Source organism: Fusarium phalaenopsidis (assembly GCF_050370095.1).
Source record: "Fusarium phalaenopsidis strain FUZ10S chromosome Unknown contig_32332, whole genome shotgun sequence".
NCBI lineage: Eukaryota > Fungi > Ascomycota > Sordariomycetes > Hypocreales > Nectriaceae > Fusarium > Fusarium phalaenopsidis.
Genome location: NW_028145391.1, coordinates 2,706,128 through 2,723,936, shown reverse-complemented (window position 1 = coordinate 2,723,936; position 17,809 = coordinate 2,706,128). Strand labels below are relative to the sequence as shown.

General features: G+C 53.7%; 6 protein-coding genes across 6 annotated transcripts; 3 read left to right on the top strand and 3 right to left on the bottom strand.

Moving 5' to 3' along the window:
- Positions 1–250: 250 nt before the first annotated feature.
- LRP88_13829 (uncharacterized protein) lies at positions 251–937 on the top strand (the record flags this gene model as incomplete). The annotated part of the gene is made up of 1 exon (XM_083250185.1): positions 251–937. One exon carries the CDS (start codon positions 251–253, stop codon positions 935–937), a length of 687 nt encoding a protein of 228 aa, XP_083094519.1.
- Positions 938–1,552: 615 nt separating this feature from the next.
- Positions 1,553–2,245, top strand: LRP88_13828 (uncharacterized protein; the record flags this gene model as incomplete). Its single annotated transcript, XM_083250184.1, has 1 exon — positions 1,553–2,245. The coding sequence occupies one exon, from the start codon at positions 1,553–1,555 to the stop codon at positions 2,243–2,245; it is 693 nt and encodes a 230-aa protein (XP_083094518.1).
- A 339-nt stretch (positions 2,246–2,584) lies between these two features.
- LRP88_13827 (uncharacterized protein) lies at positions 2,585–5,024 on the bottom strand (the record flags this gene model as incomplete). Its single annotated transcript, XM_083250183.1, has 3 exons — positions 2,585–2,630; positions 2,685–4,413; positions 4,463–5,024. The coding sequence occupies 3 exons, from the start codon at positions 5,022–5,024 to the stop codon at positions 2,585–2,587; spliced, it is 2,337 nt and encodes a 778-aa protein (XP_083094517.1).
- Positions 5,025–5,816: 792 nt separating this feature from the next.
- On the bottom strand, positions 5,817–8,337 carry LRP88_13826 (uncharacterized protein; the record flags this gene model as incomplete). Its single annotated transcript, XM_083250182.1, has 3 exons — positions 5,817–6,329; positions 6,381–8,038; positions 8,094–8,337. The coding sequence occupies 3 exons, from the start codon at positions 8,335–8,337 to the stop codon at positions 5,817–5,819; spliced, it is 2,415 nt and encodes an 804-aa protein (XP_083094516.1).
- Positions 8,338–15,173: 6,836 nt separating this feature from the next.
- LRP88_13825 (uncharacterized protein) lies at positions 15,174–16,460 on the bottom strand (the record flags this gene model as incomplete). Its single annotated transcript, XM_083250181.1, has 1 exon — positions 15,174–16,460. One exon carries the CDS (start codon positions 16,458–16,460, stop codon positions 15,174–15,176), a length of 1,287 nt encoding a protein of 428 aa, XP_083094515.1.
- Positions 16,461–16,981: 521 nt separating this feature from the next.
- On the top strand, positions 16,982–17,277 carry LRP88_13824 (uncharacterized protein; the record flags this gene model as incomplete). Its single annotated transcript, XM_083250180.1, has 2 exons — positions 16,982–16,989; positions 17,079–17,277. 2 exons carry the CDS (start codon positions 16,982–16,984, stop codon positions 17,275–17,277), a joined length of 207 nt encoding a protein of 68 aa, XP_083094514.1.
- Between the last annotated feature and the right edge of the window lie 532 nt (positions 17,278–17,809).

The window sequence follows — 17,809 nt, the reverse complement described above, 5'->3', positions numbered from 1 at the left end:
AGCCAGCCAAAGACGGTCTCGCCCTTCTCCCTCAGCTCGAAATGGATCTTCAGCCGTTTTCTCTTTACTCCAATTGGCCATGGTATTTTAGTGAGCTGCCTGTTTTGTAGTTGGTGAACAGTGTCGTCGAGTCGGTTGGCACACATATATATATGTCTATCTGGTCTTGGCTCTCCAAGGCCAAGACTTCCAGTTACCAATACCTACCTGCCTACCTATACAGACACCCAACATTCAGAAACCCTCAGTCATGCGTTTCTCTTACATCCTTCCCTTCCTGGGCTCCTCCGCCTGGGCCGCGCCGGCTCCGTCACCGTTTGACGATGCCGCCGTCGCCGAACTCGCCCGACGAGCTGCTGTTACCCCTGGTATCACTGTCACCTTATGCTCCGTCATGATCAAGGGCGATCCTGCTTGGCAAAGTTTCAAAGCCAACGATGTGTCGGGAACCATGTACATCGTCAATGGGATCCGAGCCCCGGCGGGCAATAAAAACGGCGACAACCCGTACGACGTGGTCCTCCGGTCCAATTCCCCAGGGCTCGGGGCCGTTAGCTTCACCACCAACGGGTTCCTCAACAACTTCCCCTACAGCATCGGGCCCGCACCCAGCGTCGACTACGTTAGGACCTCGGGCACCGGCATCACGTACAGGGCCGACATTGACTACTCCAATAGTCCCTCCAGGCAGCCGCACACGTTCACCACGGCCATAAGTATCCTGAAAGACAACGTCTACGGTCCCTGGGGCCCTGTGACCACCTATTCTGCGACCGAAGGATACCTCGTTATGAACGTGACCTCGACGGGCAAGGATACTAGGAGCATCTATGGGGCCATTTGGTTCAGGGGGGTTGATTATTCCTTTTACATGGCCTGGGTTACTGGGTCATGTTTTGGTAATACCACTGTCCCAGCCATGATTACTACTCAATGAGTTGATGGATCCTGAGGGAGGAAGTATGAGTTGGGGTTAAGATGGATGGGACAACTGCCATATCGTCCCATTTCTCTTGTAGTGAACAGTCAATACCGAATGAAGGTCTGGTTCTCAGAGGAATCTAAGTTGGCTGTAGCTTCTATATGGTTAAGCAAACCCAGTTGTCAAGATTGCGCAGTTCTATATGATATCAACTTTGGACTTTTTCAACACTTCAACACACCGTACCGCTGTCTCGGGTCACGGCACCATGTTGAGCCAGCCACGGAGAGACTACCATGACTACGCTTGCTGTATCAGGCTTCATGCCAGAGCTATTGACGGTGGTAACACTTGAGACAGGCCAAGAGCTCGTGTCATAAGATCCAGTCATGGCACTGACGGAGTGAATGCTCCATACATGCCCCAGAGGCTATTGCTCTTAGTTCAAGCCATAGCAAGCCAAGAAGGGTCTCGCCCAGTGCCTGGTTCACCTCGGGATACAGTAGTTTCAAGGTAAGCTGCCTGCCCTGACCGACATCAGACAGCATATAAAGGGCCAAGACTGGACATGCCAAGGCCCCTTTTCTCAAACAGACTCTAATTATATACTGACCTACCTACCTACACATAATGCGGCCCCCTCTCCTTCTTCTTCCCTCTCTACTGGGCTCCATCTGGGCCTCGCCCACTCCGTCACCCCTTGATGATCCCTCCCTTGTTGAACTCGGCCGCCGAGCCGCTGCCGCCGGCCAGCCCACCATCAATGCCACACAGTGCTACATCACGGTCAAGGGCGATCCCGGGTTCGGGAACTTCCAGGTCAGCACGGTCACGGGGACCATGTGGATCGTGTGGGGAATCCCGGGCCAGGCGGGCAACAAGAACGGAGACAACCCGGTCGACGTAGTCCTCCGGGCCGGCGCGGGCCTCGGGGCCGTCACCTTTGTCACCAACGGTTACCTGAACGGGTTCCCCGGCACCTACAACAGCCCTCAGCCCAGCCTCGACTATGTAAAGGTCACGGGCACGGCCGCCAACTTCCAGGCCGACGTCGACTTCTCCAATGTTCCATTCCTGCAGCAGCCGCAGCGGTTCACCACGGCCATGCGGACTATGGTAAACAACGCCTATGGTCCCTGGGGCCCTGTGACTTCTTATCCTGTAGGCTCAGGATTCCTCGGGATGAAGATCCCAGAACCGACGGCCCAGAACACTAGGGAGGTCAACGGAGCCTTCTATTTCACGACGGGTATACCCCGTTACATTGGCACTTTTACTGGATCGTGTTTTGGAATGGCCACTCTTCCTCTCAATCTTGCCTAGATGAGTGCTGCCGATCAAGGCGTGGTCAGGATCAGCTTCAGCCCCTTTAAACCCGAGAGGACAATGGAGCTAGTCAGTAGATAGTAGTGATATCACTCAATGCAAGGCGAGCTTGAATCTATGGATGGTATTATGGCTGTTCCTCTCCCAGGAGCTATCCACTAGACCTACTCCCTTTTCTTCATTTTTACATCTTCCATGTTCCCTTTCGATCGCCCAAAAACTCCTCAAGCCCAATGTCCACATCTTGAAGCCCCAAGTGATGATATGAACGAGAACTCCTAAAAAGGATATCTTGTCAAAAAAAGCAATTTAGCCAGCAGAGTGATCCTAATTTATCTATCCTAGCATCGAGTGAGTGCGGATGCCCTTAGGGCCAAGCTCACTACAGTCATGTTAGTAAGGAGCGTCTGTAGTTCAGAGAGCCGAAGAAACTTACTTGTAATCGACCCGGCTCAGGCTCATCAGGCGCTGGGCTTCAACCGTCTGGGCGTCCATGTTGGAGTGAACGCAGAAAGCGATACGCGCCGCCACTTGTGCGCCGAGGAACATAGACTCCTCGAAGCCGTTCTTGGTCCATTCGCCAAGATACGACGGCAGAGTAGCCGTCTTGATACTTGTCGGAGTTTGGCTGTGGAAGTGGTGTCCTGTAGCAGGGCCGCCGGCCTCAGAGGCGGCCTGGGGGGTCAAGGCATTGTTGGCGCCACCCGCAGCGGCAGCCGTAGCAGCCTGCAAAAGCGGGTTGACACCACTTGTAGGGAGCTGGTGTGGCATGCCGGTGAAGGATCCCGTGGGCGTCTGCGCCCCTGTTCCAGTCGGTGTGGCCATGTTAGATGGCAGCTCCGAGGTGAACATAGTCGCCGTGGACGGTGAGACGAGGTGGCGGGCTTGCAAAGTCTGCAAGATGTTTTCCCTGAGACCGCGAAGCCGGGAGCCGTTGCCGACAAAGACGAGGTTGTCCCAGCAGGCAGGTCGCATGTACATGTCGTCAACGCCCTGGACGGTGCGGTAGATGGCGTGAACGATGCGGTCAATCTCGTGGCGCTGAGCAAACTTAAACCGCTCGAGGCCCACCTCGACACTTCGTTGAATGCGCTTTGGTCGACGCTCAATGGCCTCATTGACAGGAGGGGCTGGTGTGGGATTGGCTTCAGGCTTGGGCTCTACTGAAGGCTGTGTCTGTTCCTGGCCTTCTGCCGGTTTGGGGGCTTCTGTTGTCGCAGGGGCGGCAGTGGTGGCATCTCCCTGAGGTTGAGGTTGAGGTTGAGGTTGAGCTCCGTTTGTCTCGCCCTCCTTCTTCTCACCTTCGGGAACAGTCGCGCCATTGGCCTGCTTCTCGACACTCTCCTTGGGCACCTCCTCCTGGATGATCTCCTCGTACGAGAAGGAATTGTGCGATCGCTTCGAGTTGGGTAGACGCACCACCTTAGCTGCGTTATCAGCCTCCTTATCGCCCTTGGGCTTCCGACCAGGCTTGCCCTTCTCCTTCTCCTTCTCCTTTTTGGCCAAGAACTCCTTGGTTTGGCCACTCGTGACAATGGCTGCCACATCCAACACGCCGTCATCATCTCCGTTACCATTGGTTTCATCGCCGTTGGCTGCTGCAGGCTTGGACGCTGATGAAGCCGCCTGCTGGCCAGTACTAGGAGCACTACCACCAGGCCTCAAGCCAGCAGTGTTCTGCTGAGGAAGCTCCATCAAGTCTTCAGCGGTAGCGACATAAGGCAGTACCTCGCAGATGGCGCTCTTCTTCAGCTGCTCGGCCATCTCGTAGTTGAATCCCTTTTCCTCCAGTAACTTGAGCAGACTGCGGGTGAAAACCTCACCTCCGCTAATCTCGCTGTCACCCTCGGAAGCTCCAACATCCATGTGGTTCACGACGCGACCATCGTGGATGGCTGTCACGTCCACCTTTTGGTAGCCAATATCCACGACAGTCATGTTGGGCCACTTGAGGCCATACTGCGTCGCGATGCCGCTATGGATTATGCAGAGAGCAGGCGTCCTCGTGTTCTCAAAGATGTATCGGGCGATGGTCTCGCAGTCGGGGCGCGTCCATTGCGGCGAGGCCATCAGCATGATGGGGGTGTTGTGGTATGTGGTCGTAAGGAGGCCGTGTACGTGATCGAGGAAGGCCAGAAAGGCGCTCATGTTGACGATGCGCCCAGCTACAAGCAATCAGCAACACATTCCGCACCTCGAAAAACTAATAAATACCTTCAATTGGGTACACGGCGCCCTCGTCCTCGTCCATGTCTTCCACCCACTCCTCCTCCTCAACACCGTTTACCATCGTCATGCGCTTCGTTCTGTGGTACGGCGCCCACTGGTCGCCGTCCTTAAACATCCTCGTGGGCATGCGCCGCGCCGGGGGAGTCAGCTCGCTGCACCCCAGCTGAGCCATGGTAGTGCGGCTGCCAGGGCAGATGATGAGCACCTGCTCTTCGCGCCACTTGCCCGCCGTGCTCGACATTGTGCGGTTTCGGAATCGCCTTGCGCTTGCGCTTGCGTTGATGCTGTGAGAACGGTGTTGCTTGTTCTGGTGTGGTTGTGGAGTCGAGAGAAGGTTGTCGTCGCCGTCGATCTGCCCTTGAAGTGAGTCGCGCCTGCTCCTGCTGCGTCGCGATGGAGTCGACGAGGGTTGAGCCTTCCGCGCGCGTAGCCTGTACCGTGGCGTGGGGCTTGTGGCTGGGGCTGGGCCATCTCCTGGTGTGGCTTGTCGCACGTGATCTCCCTTGTTATTCTTGGTGGGCGTCTTTACGCAGTTGTGATAGGTCATGGTGTTGAGTTCAGCAAGTGATATAGCTCTTATGGTTGACCAAAATGATTGCGGGATCGATGTCAAGAATTCAAAATGATTGAATTGTGGAAATGTTTTTCAAAATCAAAGAAATCAGTGAATGATGGGCACAAACGAAGGGGAAGCCGAACAGAACTGGCTGCCAGCTGCCCGGCACTGCTCACCACATTAACCACCTATGAGGAACCCCAAATATTCACTCATTGTTTAGTCGAGCAAAGTCGTTCATGAACCAGTGGCAATTTCTCTCCTGGTCCATATTGTATTCAACGGCATTAATAGTACTCCGGCGTAGTCTGCCCTCCTCCACTAGACACTCAGGCATGAAAGCAACAACCGCAACAACTCTCCCCTGAACAGACAGATCATTCGCTTACAAGCATTCCCTCATCCATATGTTTGGCTTTTGCCTTCTTTCATCCCATGACACATCCCAGTACATGAATAATACCCATTCCTCCCATCACCTGCACCTCGGACCGGTATCAGCTCTGCGCTGCCCGAGGATGCTGCTGTGCTGTGAAATCAATGACAATCACCCTCCGTCCTCCCAAACGCCATCTGGAGGAATGAATATCCCGCCCAAGGATCCCATCATAACGTACACTTCCACCAAAAAAAAGTATTGACAAGAAGAATGCGCAAAAGTCTCTCAAAAGCCTCTCGCAAAAACCCACAGAGTTCTGTCAAGTTATTCTTTTACCATGAATAGTTCACGACGTGCGCCATATGCCATCTACCCGTGTAAAATCGTCGTCTCGTCTTTTTCAATTATGCAACCGTGATGGTGTTTGGGGTTGCTTCTTTCGACCCCATCTTGGTCAGTTCTTCATGCTTCTCATTCACTTCGATACGCTCAACCTCTCTGGTTGGCTTTCGGGGCGTCTCATCTTCAGTAATGTCGTCAACAACCGAGTAAGGCCGGTCCGAGGTGGGAGTCGTGAGCGATGACCCATCGAAGCTCCATCGATCCTCGGTTGCGCCCGTGTAGACGGAGGAAGTGTGCTTCTTGGCAACCGTATCCGAGCTGTCGGAATGCTCGATCTGGGGGATGGTGGGGGATGTTCCAATGCTCCTCGACTCAGTCTTGACTTCGGTTTCGGTTTGAGTGGGCTTGGCTTCAACTTCAGTGGCGGCCTTAGCGTCCACCGTCTTGGATACTTCAGCCTTGGCCTCCTCAGTCTTGGTGATTTCAATCTTATTGTCCACCGCCTTGTCCTCCTCAGCCGGGAAAAATTCCGTCTCCGAATCCGAAGATCCATCGTCTGTCGAGTGCTCCTGGATCTTGGGGGTTTCGGGCTTGGATTCCTCGGCCTTCTTCTCATCATATCTGACCTTCTCGACCTTGAGCTCCATAGGCTTCAGGAAGGGCGAAGGCTGCGCCTTTGCTGGCTGCTCATCATCCGACTTCAGATCCTGTTCGTTGAAAGCATGTCGCAGAGGGCTTCGGAGGTTCGTGACATCGCCGATCTCGCTCTTACTGGATCGAGATGTCCTGGCAGGGCTCCTCATGGGCAGTGGAGGAGGAATCCTCTTGGGGATTGTCACCATGTTGCCCTTGGCGTGGATCACTCGGGATGCCACAGCCTGGGTCCTTGCCGGCTGCACGGCTGCCACTTCGAATACCACGGGCTCCTCTTCGTCATCTTCCTCCTCCTCGGCGTCACTTTCCGAGTCGTTCTCGTCATCTGCATTGCGGCTGCTCCTGTCATCCCTGTCACTATCATACTTGCTCGATGCCTTGTCCGTGTCGTCTCTCGGCTCAACCTTGAGAGTGTCGTGCTCCACGGCGGTCGTACTACTGTGGCTGGTTGCACTGGCAGGAGTGTGATTTCCGCTGAGATGTCTTATGGGCGTCAAGTCGACCTTTGTGTAATCAATCTCCTCCTCTTCCTCCGTCACATCGGGGATTTGTGCTCGAGAAGCCCTGTCATGGCCGTCTTCACTTTGGCCTGGGCTTGGCGTTGTCTCGGGTGTGTCCTTCCCAACGTCCGTCTGGGTTCCTGCATCCGTCATCTGACTCTTGACGGTGCGCGACGACATGTAGCTGCCACGGTTACTCCTCGTGACAAATGTGTCTATGCTCTGTCTGTTAAACTTGGAGTAGGCCGGGCTAGTGGGCACGGGGTTGAAGTCGAACTGGCTGCTAGTAGGTCGTAACCGCGACCCGGCCTCTCTGATTTCCAGGCCAGCCATCTCGAGGGCCAAAACGCCAAAAGGGTCGGGATCGTCGGCGCTGGGGATTCCAAATGGAGTGCGAGGAGAGGCTGGTGTCGAAGACTTGGGGCTTGCAATGACGGCGTCTCCTGGGGCGCACTCAATGGCGATCTTGCTGGTGATAGCAGCGTCGTAGTCTGTGCGGCCCTCAGCCATCTTGATGATTTCAAAGAGTGGCCTAGTCTCATCCACGTTCCGCGCGACGTTGCCGGCGAGAATGTCCATTTGTGTTAGGGGGCTGGCATAGAAGCGCTCGTTCTCGTTGCCCCTCTCGGCCAAGATGCAACCGTTCAAGTTTACGGCTTGGGTCTGACCGCGCGACTTCATGTATGTCAAAACGGTGTTGCCCAGGTCCTTCCACCTGATGTGCGACTCGTCTGAGTCGAGAGACACCAGAGGACCGCTGGTGAGACCGACATCTTCACCTAGTGTGACACGGGGTTTCGTGATGGACTCGAGAGCGGCGAGATTGTTGACAACGAGGACACAGTCGTAAACATCGACGCCAATAATGAAGCTGAGAGTGGGCGTATGTAGCATGATTCCAGAGGGCGGCGACCAGGTACCGTCCGATTTGCGGGCAATGAGAATGCCGGAGCCGCCGGAGCCTGTCATCCACAGGCCACTTCGCATACAGGTAAAGATTGCGATTCCGGCGGCATTCTGGATGATGCGCCGAGGAATTTTCTTGGTGACTCGCTTTGGGGAGAGTGGTTCGCTAGTTGTCGACCGGGATTCGTCCTCTTCTTCCTCAAGAGGCACAAGATATCCATCAGCTAGCAGACGCATGTTAGCAGAGACGAGGGCGAACGGCGGGTGAGGCTGGCATACTACAGAACGACTTGAGGATGCGGGCAGCCTTCTCGCATTCGCGGTCAAGGGTCGCAGGCCAGAAGGCTTCCCGGTGGACTCGGCCATTTGCATTAGCGGCAGCCGTGTTTATCCTGGTTAATGAATTGGCATTTGCGACGGATATCGAGGTGCTGGAGCGGTTCGAGGACCAGCCAAAGAGGCCCTGGCGAGAACCCGAGGACCTCTTGTCCCAGGACGGGAGGAAGGAGGAAACTCGCTGCATGGCGGGCCGTCTTGCCTCTCCGTCGCCGCCGTCTTGGCCAGGCGGAGGCACGACAGAGAGGATGGGGATCGGGGGTGCGCTACTGGTATTGCTGCCGATGCCGGTTGTGTTGCTACTGGAGGTGGTGCGGAAGTGGACGGTCTTTTTGGAGGCCGGCTTGGAGGATGAGGATACAGTGGTAGCAAATGTCGAGGTCGATCTCGGAGTCGGGGAGGATGTCGAAGAAGCAGGTGACGAGACAGGTGTGGTGGTGGTGGGCGAGCCGTGAGTGGGTGTAGATGCTGTCGTCGAGGTGGAGGAGACTGAGGAGACAGAATTGGAGTCGGAGAGGGAAGCGAAGGAGACAGCAGCAGGCTTATTCAGGGCCGAGTTGTAAGCTGAAGGGTGCGGCGGCGCCTGGCTGCTGGCGTGTTGTTGGTGGTGTTGGTGGGAGCGAAATGCGTGAGGGTGGTAGTGGGCATGGGCGGCGCTGACAGTAGTGGCCTTGGAAGTGGCAGCAGCTGCTGAACCAACCTGGGCAGACACGGACTGGGTCTGGGACTGCGACCGGGACTGGGTCGAGGGGGGTCCCTGGGTCGACGCCGAGGCCTGGGACTGGGACTGGGACGGGAGGAGATGATGCTAGTCGTAGTATAACCTGTCAGCGCGGGTGGGTGACGTGGGCCGTTGAGCCATTGGGGCGCCCTCTAGAGCGGCCCTGGGAAAAGAGCAAGGATAAGAGCGAGCAGGGGCAAGTGATCCGTAGTAGGTAGTTGGAGGAAGAAATGGATTAGAAGGGGAAGAGGGGAGGGGAATGTGAGACTGGATGATCCGCTGTGGACAAGGCCTCCCCCAGGTCAAGATGAGACTTGATCAAAAGCTAGAATAAGATAAAAAATCTGGAGGTTGTTGAACTGAGTTGGGTCGAGTGAAGACAGGCGTGAAGAGCTGGGTTTTGACGGGGATAGTGGGTGAGAGAAAAAGAGGCAGGAGATGAAATTGACTTTTTTTCCCTGTCCTTTCCCTTCTCTGCCCTTTTCTTTCCTCTAGAGCTCTCGTCATCCTCTGGGGGTGCTGTTGCTGCTGCTGCTTTGCCTGGTCTGGTCTGGTCTGATGACGGCACCACGCGCACGCACGCACGCACGCACTTGAGTCCAACCTTGGGAAAGTCGGGGATCGTCCAGGTACAGTACAAAAGCAAAGCAAAGTACAAGGACCACCCAGCCTCAGCCAGGGCGTTGAAAGGTACCGCTTTGACAGGGCCCTTCAGTTTTTTGGGGCGTGGTGCGTGTGGGTTGCAAAGGTAAAATGGGAGGATTGAGTGAAAAGTGGGCGAGATGCAGCAGAGTGGGCTGAAGGGATAGTATCTGTACCTTGACAAGAGATGCGGGAAGCTCAGCTGCTCAAGGAGATGGGGAGGGAGAATGTTTATCAAACTCGCTTAAGCTTCAAGTCATGATGTTTGAAATGATTGGCCCATGAGAGAAGGTATTGAGAGGGAGAGATGGGAAATAGAGACAAAAAGATCTTCTTACCGTGTTGCTGCTGCTGTTGCTGCTGCTGCTTGTATTCTTCGCTGACGCCCCCCAGCGCCCAAAACTCCAACCTCCTCCACTGCCTTTTCCACTCTTCATCGTGTCCTTGTCTCCGTTCTTGATGCTGCTGATGCTGATGCTGCTGATGCTGCTCCCACTGCCACTGGCAGCGCTGCCTCTCCCTCCAATACTACTAATACTCAACTTCTTTCTCCTCGTTGTCGTCGTGGCCGTCATGGTCCCCAGCCTGCTCGCGGCTTGCCCGCTTCGATTCGAGATTCCTCCCCCCGGCCGCGTTAGCGCGAGCTCGAGCTGATGCGCTCCCGGGCAAGGTTGACCAAGCCGGGCGTTCCCACTGCGGTTTGGTTAGCCCGGGTCCCGCTAGCTAGGGAAAGCACATGGCCTTTGACCAGTCGTGATGGCGGGCTCGGTCGAGGTGGTGCGGGTGGCCCTGCGCCATGCGTGCAAGGTGTGCGTCCGTGTGTGACGATACGTGCCGAGCCAACGCCGGGCCCTCGACGAGCCCGCTCCGAGTGGTAGATCTTTGTTTGGCCGCGAGGCGAGACGGGATGGGCATTACATCTGGAGGCTGGATGGAGGATGGAGGATGTAACGGGGAGACAGGACGGGCAATGGGAATCAGAGAGGAGACGACGAGCAAGGGAAGAGGAGCAAAGAAGAACGCAAACGGCTCCCGTACATACATACCTGGTTTGAGCAACGTCGGTTGTGCTCCCAACGGCTAATACCATTGCCCGCCGTGTCCCCGTTTTGCCTTCGTCATTCCCTTCGGACAACCTATCTATGGTCAAGATAGGCCCGATCGCGATTGATTCTCCGACGAGACAAGCAACAAAGAAAGGATCAGCCGTGCAGAGCAGAATCGATCGAGATCGCAAAGGAGAAGCAGCAGAATCGAGAAAAAAGACAACGTGTGAAGAAGGACGACGAAGGACCAGCCATTGAAGAGCAGGGAGAGAGTGAACAGAAAAGAAGGACGAAGGGTCTGGTTCGCATTCCGTCCTCTCAACACGCCCCCCTTTTTTTACTATTCCTCACTCTCGAAATAGCTTCCCAGCCGGCAGGATGCGGCTTGGGACACTGGAACATGTAAAATGCCATGGCTGCGTCTCTCTCTCTCTCTCTCTCTCTCTCTCTGTGTGCTTTGTCGCCTCCCCGACCTTTGCTTGCCTCGTCTTGTCTCTTGCAGCCAGCCACAGCGACCCCTGCCCCACGGCGCGACCAATGCTGCGATATTAGGTCGACGATACTGATACTGATAGATGGGGAGGGGACCTATTAACTAATCCATGTGGCCCTGCAACTGCATTCCAGCAGTGTCTGGCATTGCATTCTGTTGCGTGGAACCAAGTTGGCCGTCTCCCCGTCTGAGACCCTGCTCGTGAATGCAGCCGGGTCGAGTCACATATCAAAAGGAACCGCGTGCGGTGGACAACATTTCTCCGATGTCGACGAGAGAAAGAGAATAGGATGAGGGGGAAAGACTCTGTGCCGTGGGTGTTCCCGCGCCTCGTTGATCCTTCTATGGCTGCTACGCCTGACTCGAGGAATGCAGTCGTTGGATTCGCAACAGTCTCATCGACTAATAAGCAGCGTCTACGTTGACGGACCAAACTCAAACCATGCAGACGGGATCTCTTAGCATAACCGGTCTGGATGTACAGTACAAGCCAAGAGGGCAAAAAAAAAAAGGAAGACGGCTGGAAGCTTCTCTTCCCCGTTGGAGTGTGTGTGTGTCTAGTCTGGTTTCATGACAGATGCTCGAGTTGAGTCGAGTCAAGGTTGGCGCCTCGTCCGTTGACGCATGGCAAAAGCGGGTCAGCAACTAAGGTAACTAACAAGATGCATAGTAACAGTAGCTGAGTAGGTAGCAGACGGCACGAATGTCACTCGTGTCAACCCGTGGCTGTCAGTCACAGTCAAGAGTTGAGAAAACCTTGACAGTGGTATTTGCTGCATGTACATGTAGCAGCGGGAGGGGAGGCTATTTGCTGCATATGCGCCCACCCTCGCCTCAAACGTGAACGGCACCGTCCCAATTGCCCCTTGAATAATATTCTACTTGCTAGCAGAAGCTCATTCCGGTTTCATTCCAATCGAAACCTCAAAGGGGGGGTTCCATGTCTTTCTTTGTCGGGTTGTACCGCCGGCCGGCCCTATGTATGTACGCCAAGACAAACCACCCAAAAAAAAAATAATACGCGTACATTGAAATCTCGGGTTCTTGAAATTGGCCACGCGTCGATTAATTATCAAGAAGCGGATCTCATCTCACATGTAAAAATATCCCGTGTTTATCAGCATCAGCATCAGCATCAGCATCAGCAACGGGGCAGGGGTTCCTCGCTGTGGCAGTGCCGTAGAGCGGTCCTGGCAAAGCAAAGAGCGCAATCCCCATCCATTCCCAGATCCGCGGGTCCAGGAAAAAGAAACCGTGGTCAGGTCAGGTCAGGCTTGGGAGGGCAGGGCAGGGCTATAGTTGACTACGTATCTCTCTGGTTGTCCACTTCCACCTGCGGTAAACAAAGCCTCGCCTCCAATTACTAGGGAGTAAAATACGGAGCACCCATACGGAGCACTAGGGGAGATTCAAAGATCAGATGAAGTCATCCGGGATATCCATCCTATCCCGTTGCTGCAGGGGGCCCTATCCCGGTCAATGCATGGATGGATACACAATACATGCGCATCTGGGGCTCATTTCGTGCTCACTTCTCCTGCATAACGGTTTATTAGCACCGTCATTAGTCTCGTCTCCTGCAGCCAAAGCTTTGTTGTGCGACCCTTCCTCCCATCGCCCCCTCAACCATGAAAACATTCATGTAGGTCGTGAATAGGGTCACCCACGGACCGACCGCCTCCTGTTTCGTCGCCTGTCGTCTTGTTCCTTGTCCGTCCTTGACTTCTGAGCTGTCAATCATGATACGCATCCATTCATTCTTTCATGCGGCAGTTGTGCGAGCCACGTGTAACCCGCCTCATCACGATGCCCTCCCCTGCCGTCTTCCCTTGACATTCACAACCGCCATCATTCCAGCACACGCCTTGAAGAGGAATGCCTTCGAAACAAGGGCTGCAGAGCCCCGGCATAACGTGTCTTGGGCCAGACCAGCTAGGCCTTCTCCCAACGGGACTTCAGTCATCCCAATGCCGGTTCCATTCTCCACTGTGATTGATGTCCTGCACGCACGGCACTTTACGGCAGTCCGCTGCAGGCACTCGAGGCTTTTTCAAACAACTCACATCACATCGCATCCATTCATCCCGATGTCTGTATTTCATCTCGATCGTCCAGCGGCTTAAAAGTTGTCACGTCCGTGCCAGCAAGCCGCCTGTGATACTGGGCGGGTGGGCAGAAGCAAAACTGACTCCCTTCCTTTCCTCCTTCACTTTGCCCGCTGAGATGAGAGACCCGGGCCTCATTCTGCCATGGATGTCTCTGTTCTATCCTTTCTTGCCACTTGATGTCTCACTTAACTACATCGCCCCTTTACGCGGTATGCTCTCCCCTCAGCTCCGTGTGCCTCCATGTCCCGACATGCGCCTTTTCTTGCCCATGGCTGGCGGCGTACCAGCCTACAGTTGACGCTATTCCCTAGAGTCACATCTACGGGCTATTCGGCCTAGGATGATATCTTTCCGTGCTCGATTTCTGGAACATCGTGATCACATCTTCATCGACAGTCTCACCATCCCCCGTGGACTATGGAGTGATTCTCCAACAGTGTCTTGAATCCTTCCTCCACAGTTCCTCTCGTAGACCGGCCAGTTCCGATATCAAAGACCCAAGGACACGTGACGTCTGTTCACACGTAGATACTAAGACATCACGAGAGTTAATTGCCTCCGTGAAGAAGTATGCACCCCTCACAAAGGACCTTGTGCCATTACACAAAAGTTAGATGCAGCAAGGTGAAAACTAACCCGGTTTGATATGCATCAACTCAAAGTATGTTCTCATGTTGACACAAAGTCAAGAACATGCACATGATGAGATGGGCCACATTCGCTCCTCGAGCATATCCAAGCAAATGACTTGTTGATTCCGGTCTATGACTCCAAATCTTATGGATATACTTTGAAGCTACTGATATGTTCATTAGAGTTGCTTAGGCACCCATTGTTGGGCATCATGTGTTTGCCAACCTCACATGCTCTCCCCAACCGCGTTGCTTGCCCATCTACCCAGGTTAGAGAGCAGAGATCCCAAAGCTGCCATGTGATGTGTTCCCCAATCCCAAAGGCAAGGCATGGAAAATCGGTGCTTGTATCCACCCTAGATCGTTCGATAACAAATGCCTGGTGTTGATCTTAAAGTGTTTCTGACACCTCTGAGACACTTAGCTTCTAGTATAGGGCTCGCCAAGTTCAGCGATCAACATTGGAACTACGGCATTGTGGCCATGCTAGCAGTCGACTTTCTTATCTTACTTCACTAACTATTCCCCAATATGCGAGAAACAATCCCATTGTAAGCGCTTTCTCTTTCCTCCAGCCACACCACTTACTCAACTTCCCTCTGGATACACAGGAACATCGCGAATTGGCAAAGTATGCAAGGTATCGTTATCTCGCACATTGTTGGTGCATGTTGATCACTAGCCATCAAAGGCCCCTCTTTGGGATCCTCTCACGGCCTCTATGCCTTGTTTCCGGTCCATTCGTGGGCCCCAAGCGCCTGGAGAGAGAACGCAGACACACAACCATGCCTCTCCTTGCCGCAAACCCCGGAAGCCACATTTCTGGGGACGATTAGGCCATTAGTTAGAAGACTTCGATTATTTGGCCATAGTTTTTGTTCTTTATTATCTGTTCGGACTGGGATAATGTAGACGAGGGGAACGTGTGGGTAGCCATGAGGGAGGAGAATAGCCTAGCGAGATGCCGCGCGAACAACTATGCTGTTTGGCGATCATCCTCCCCTCTTCTCTCTCGTTTTGATTCATGGGTATTTTTGTCTAAGAAGAGGATAAATCAGTATATCACACGTTCATAGCATCGCTCACCCCTTCACTCATGTTGCTCCTCCTCGAACTAACGAACGATGATACTTCATTATCTCTACTTTCTCGACAAACACATACTCCTGTCTTTGCTTCCATGATAAAACTGTTCCGTCGTTGCCATTTCAACTGATAGCATGGCATTGTCATTGCCTTCATGATGATGCTGTCCCGTGTTTCGCTGCCCGGTGATATAACCACATTGCTTCTCAAGCTCGTTGAATGCCCGCCCTCGCAGTATCCTCGCTTTCCTAACAAAGAATGAAACAAAACCATCCCTTCTTCATATTTCCCTAGCTTAATGGCTGTCGGGGGATGGCGTCAGTAGTTCCCGGGTTCGCTTTTTGGCATTTCCGTGGTGTTGTCGGGGACACACCACACTCTCCAGATTCGCCAGCATACAGCTCTCGAGAGGCGCGAACTCATCCCTCGAAGAGAAGTGGCGCGGCCCACGGGCACGTACACCAGAGCCGTTCCGTCTGACGAACACATGATTTTGACCAACATCATTTGTAAAGGTCCCGCTGAGGTTGATCCTCTGCAGGGCTGTCAAACTGTCTCTCATGTCCAGCAACATATCGTCCCAGCCGAGATTCCACTTGCCGGCCGGTTCGCACCACAAAAACAGATTGTCCAGGTTGACCCGTTTGATCGTTGATCCATGATCCGAGAAGAACTTGGCAAGTGTGCCATATTTGATCTTGAGGCAGGAGAAGTCGATACTCTCCAGATGTCGCAGTCTCGTCTTTGTGCAAAAGTCAATGCCGGATGCTTCATCCTTGACCGACCAAGCGTGGATGCTCAGATGATGGATGTTGGGCATCAGGGATATGAAATAGTTGAGATAGTTGGGCTTGAATACGGAAACACCGTAGTCCAGTTTGAGCGCCAGCCTGGTAATAGACCCAAAGACAGTTGAGACAGCTGGATCAAAGGATGAGAGGGCAAGCACGCATTGAGGCATGAAGGGTTCCAGGGTTAGGCTGTTGAGAGGAAGGTTGCGCTCTCGTAGCGCCTCGATAATGGCCTGCTGCGTCTTGAACACCTCCTTGCCAGCTCTGGCCAGTGATTCCTCCTCGAAAGAGGGACCGTCAGCCGCCATGTGTTTCTTCCATGGGCACTCAACCCAGGTGAGGGTGACGGATTCGAGGTTGGGTAGGTCCCTCAAGGCGGCAGCAACCAACTTCCTTGGAAAGGCAACGGGCTCTGTGGCTTCGCCCTGACTTGAACGGTAAAGTAAATTTGCCTCTTCCCGTTTCTGAGGATCCTTGGCCTCAGCGAGAGCATTCTGGAACATGTCCTGATCCACGCGGGTCAGGTTAAACTTGACAGAGCGAATATGTGACGCAGAGCTGGGTATCTTGGACAGCTCGTGAAGGCGTAGCCCGTCGTCCCTCCATACCACGCCATCGAAGTGGGAGATGCCGAGCCCATGGTGTGTGTATTCTTCGATTCGCCTGTCTAGTTGATGTTGGTAGTCAGAGTTGTCTCGTGAAAGATGGTCCGCTGTGTAGTGGGTGAGCTTGTGCGGAATGCCATGGAAGCGGGACCTCAATGGCCGGTGCGAGATGCATGGTTCGGGCATTGTTGTCTTGAGCAGCAGCTTTCCTTCACAAATGGACGAGTCTGGTTTGATGTGGTTCGATGTGAGTGCCTGATGTAAGTGTTCGATGTAAGTGAAGAATAACAAGGCCGGATCGATTTCACGCGGCTCTGATGGTGATTAAATAGAATGAATGGGACAAACGTTTGTTGGGGAATAGGGGAGGCATCCATGATTTGAGTTAAGTTGCATCCGCTTTGCATCCTCTGTGCCTTCCTCCTATGCTTCACCTGCCTTCATCCCAACGTTCCCGGGGAAAGACCCTTTGAGCTTGAGGTTCACTCGCTATGCACACGCCCACCGTGCCCTCAACTCAATCCGCCGCAGCTTCATTTTTCCCCATCTTCAGTCAAACTCAGTCAAACTTCAATACCTTTGACGTGTGCAGTCTCTCGCCCTTTAGTTTTGGCCTTGAGTGAGCCGGCTGTTCAATACCAGGCAGCAACATCTCCTATCAATTCAGTCCGCCCTGTCCTTCTTTCTGTCCATCTCACGCCATCGCCATGTTCAGGTACGTCTTCTCTCACTCATTCTTGCTTCAATCATTCTCACTCCGCCGATGCAACCGGAAACCATGGAAGCTCACACGCATAAACTCAGAGCTTACAAGAACCTTTCTCCAAAGACCCGCCTCGGTGTCGGTGTAGCTATCCTCGCCTGGGGAGCCGGAGGCCTAATGTTGGCCGACACAGTCGAGGAGACACTCGGCCTTACCCCAACCGAGGAGGACAAGGCTAAGCTGGACAAATACACGCCGAAGATCATCACCGTCGAGAAGGATGAGAAGTCGGAAAACTAAAGATCAATGAAAAGCTGTTGAGCCTACTTCTGCAATTAATACCTACCCATTTCCCAAAGCCCAGCTGGTCTCTGAGTCCACGTCAGTGAAGATACTGTTCCAGTCATTCGGCAATACAACATGCCAATTCGCACGAGTCTACACAAGTCACTTCACCAATCACGATTCACAAGCGAGGCTGAGAAACACAAAGATTTGGCAAACATCATTAACCAGCCCAAGCCATGAAGTCATGATGGTCTGCCGGAAGACCGTATAACCGGCTAGACCTCCCTCTCTATCTGGATCAAAGTCTAATAATGCAGCAACTCCTCTCCCCGTCTAATTCTCAACAAATGCATTGCACAAAAATGCCGGTGCCGACCTTGGATGCGTATGAGACCAATCCAGCCGATCCGAAGAGGGCTATCACTTCGGTCGAACCCAGTGACCCAGATACAAAGAAAACAAGAAAAAAAAATCAGAATGCAACGCCTCCTGATGCAACCCCTACCCCTCCGAGTGCTTTTTTTGGTGTGAATAGGTAAGAAAG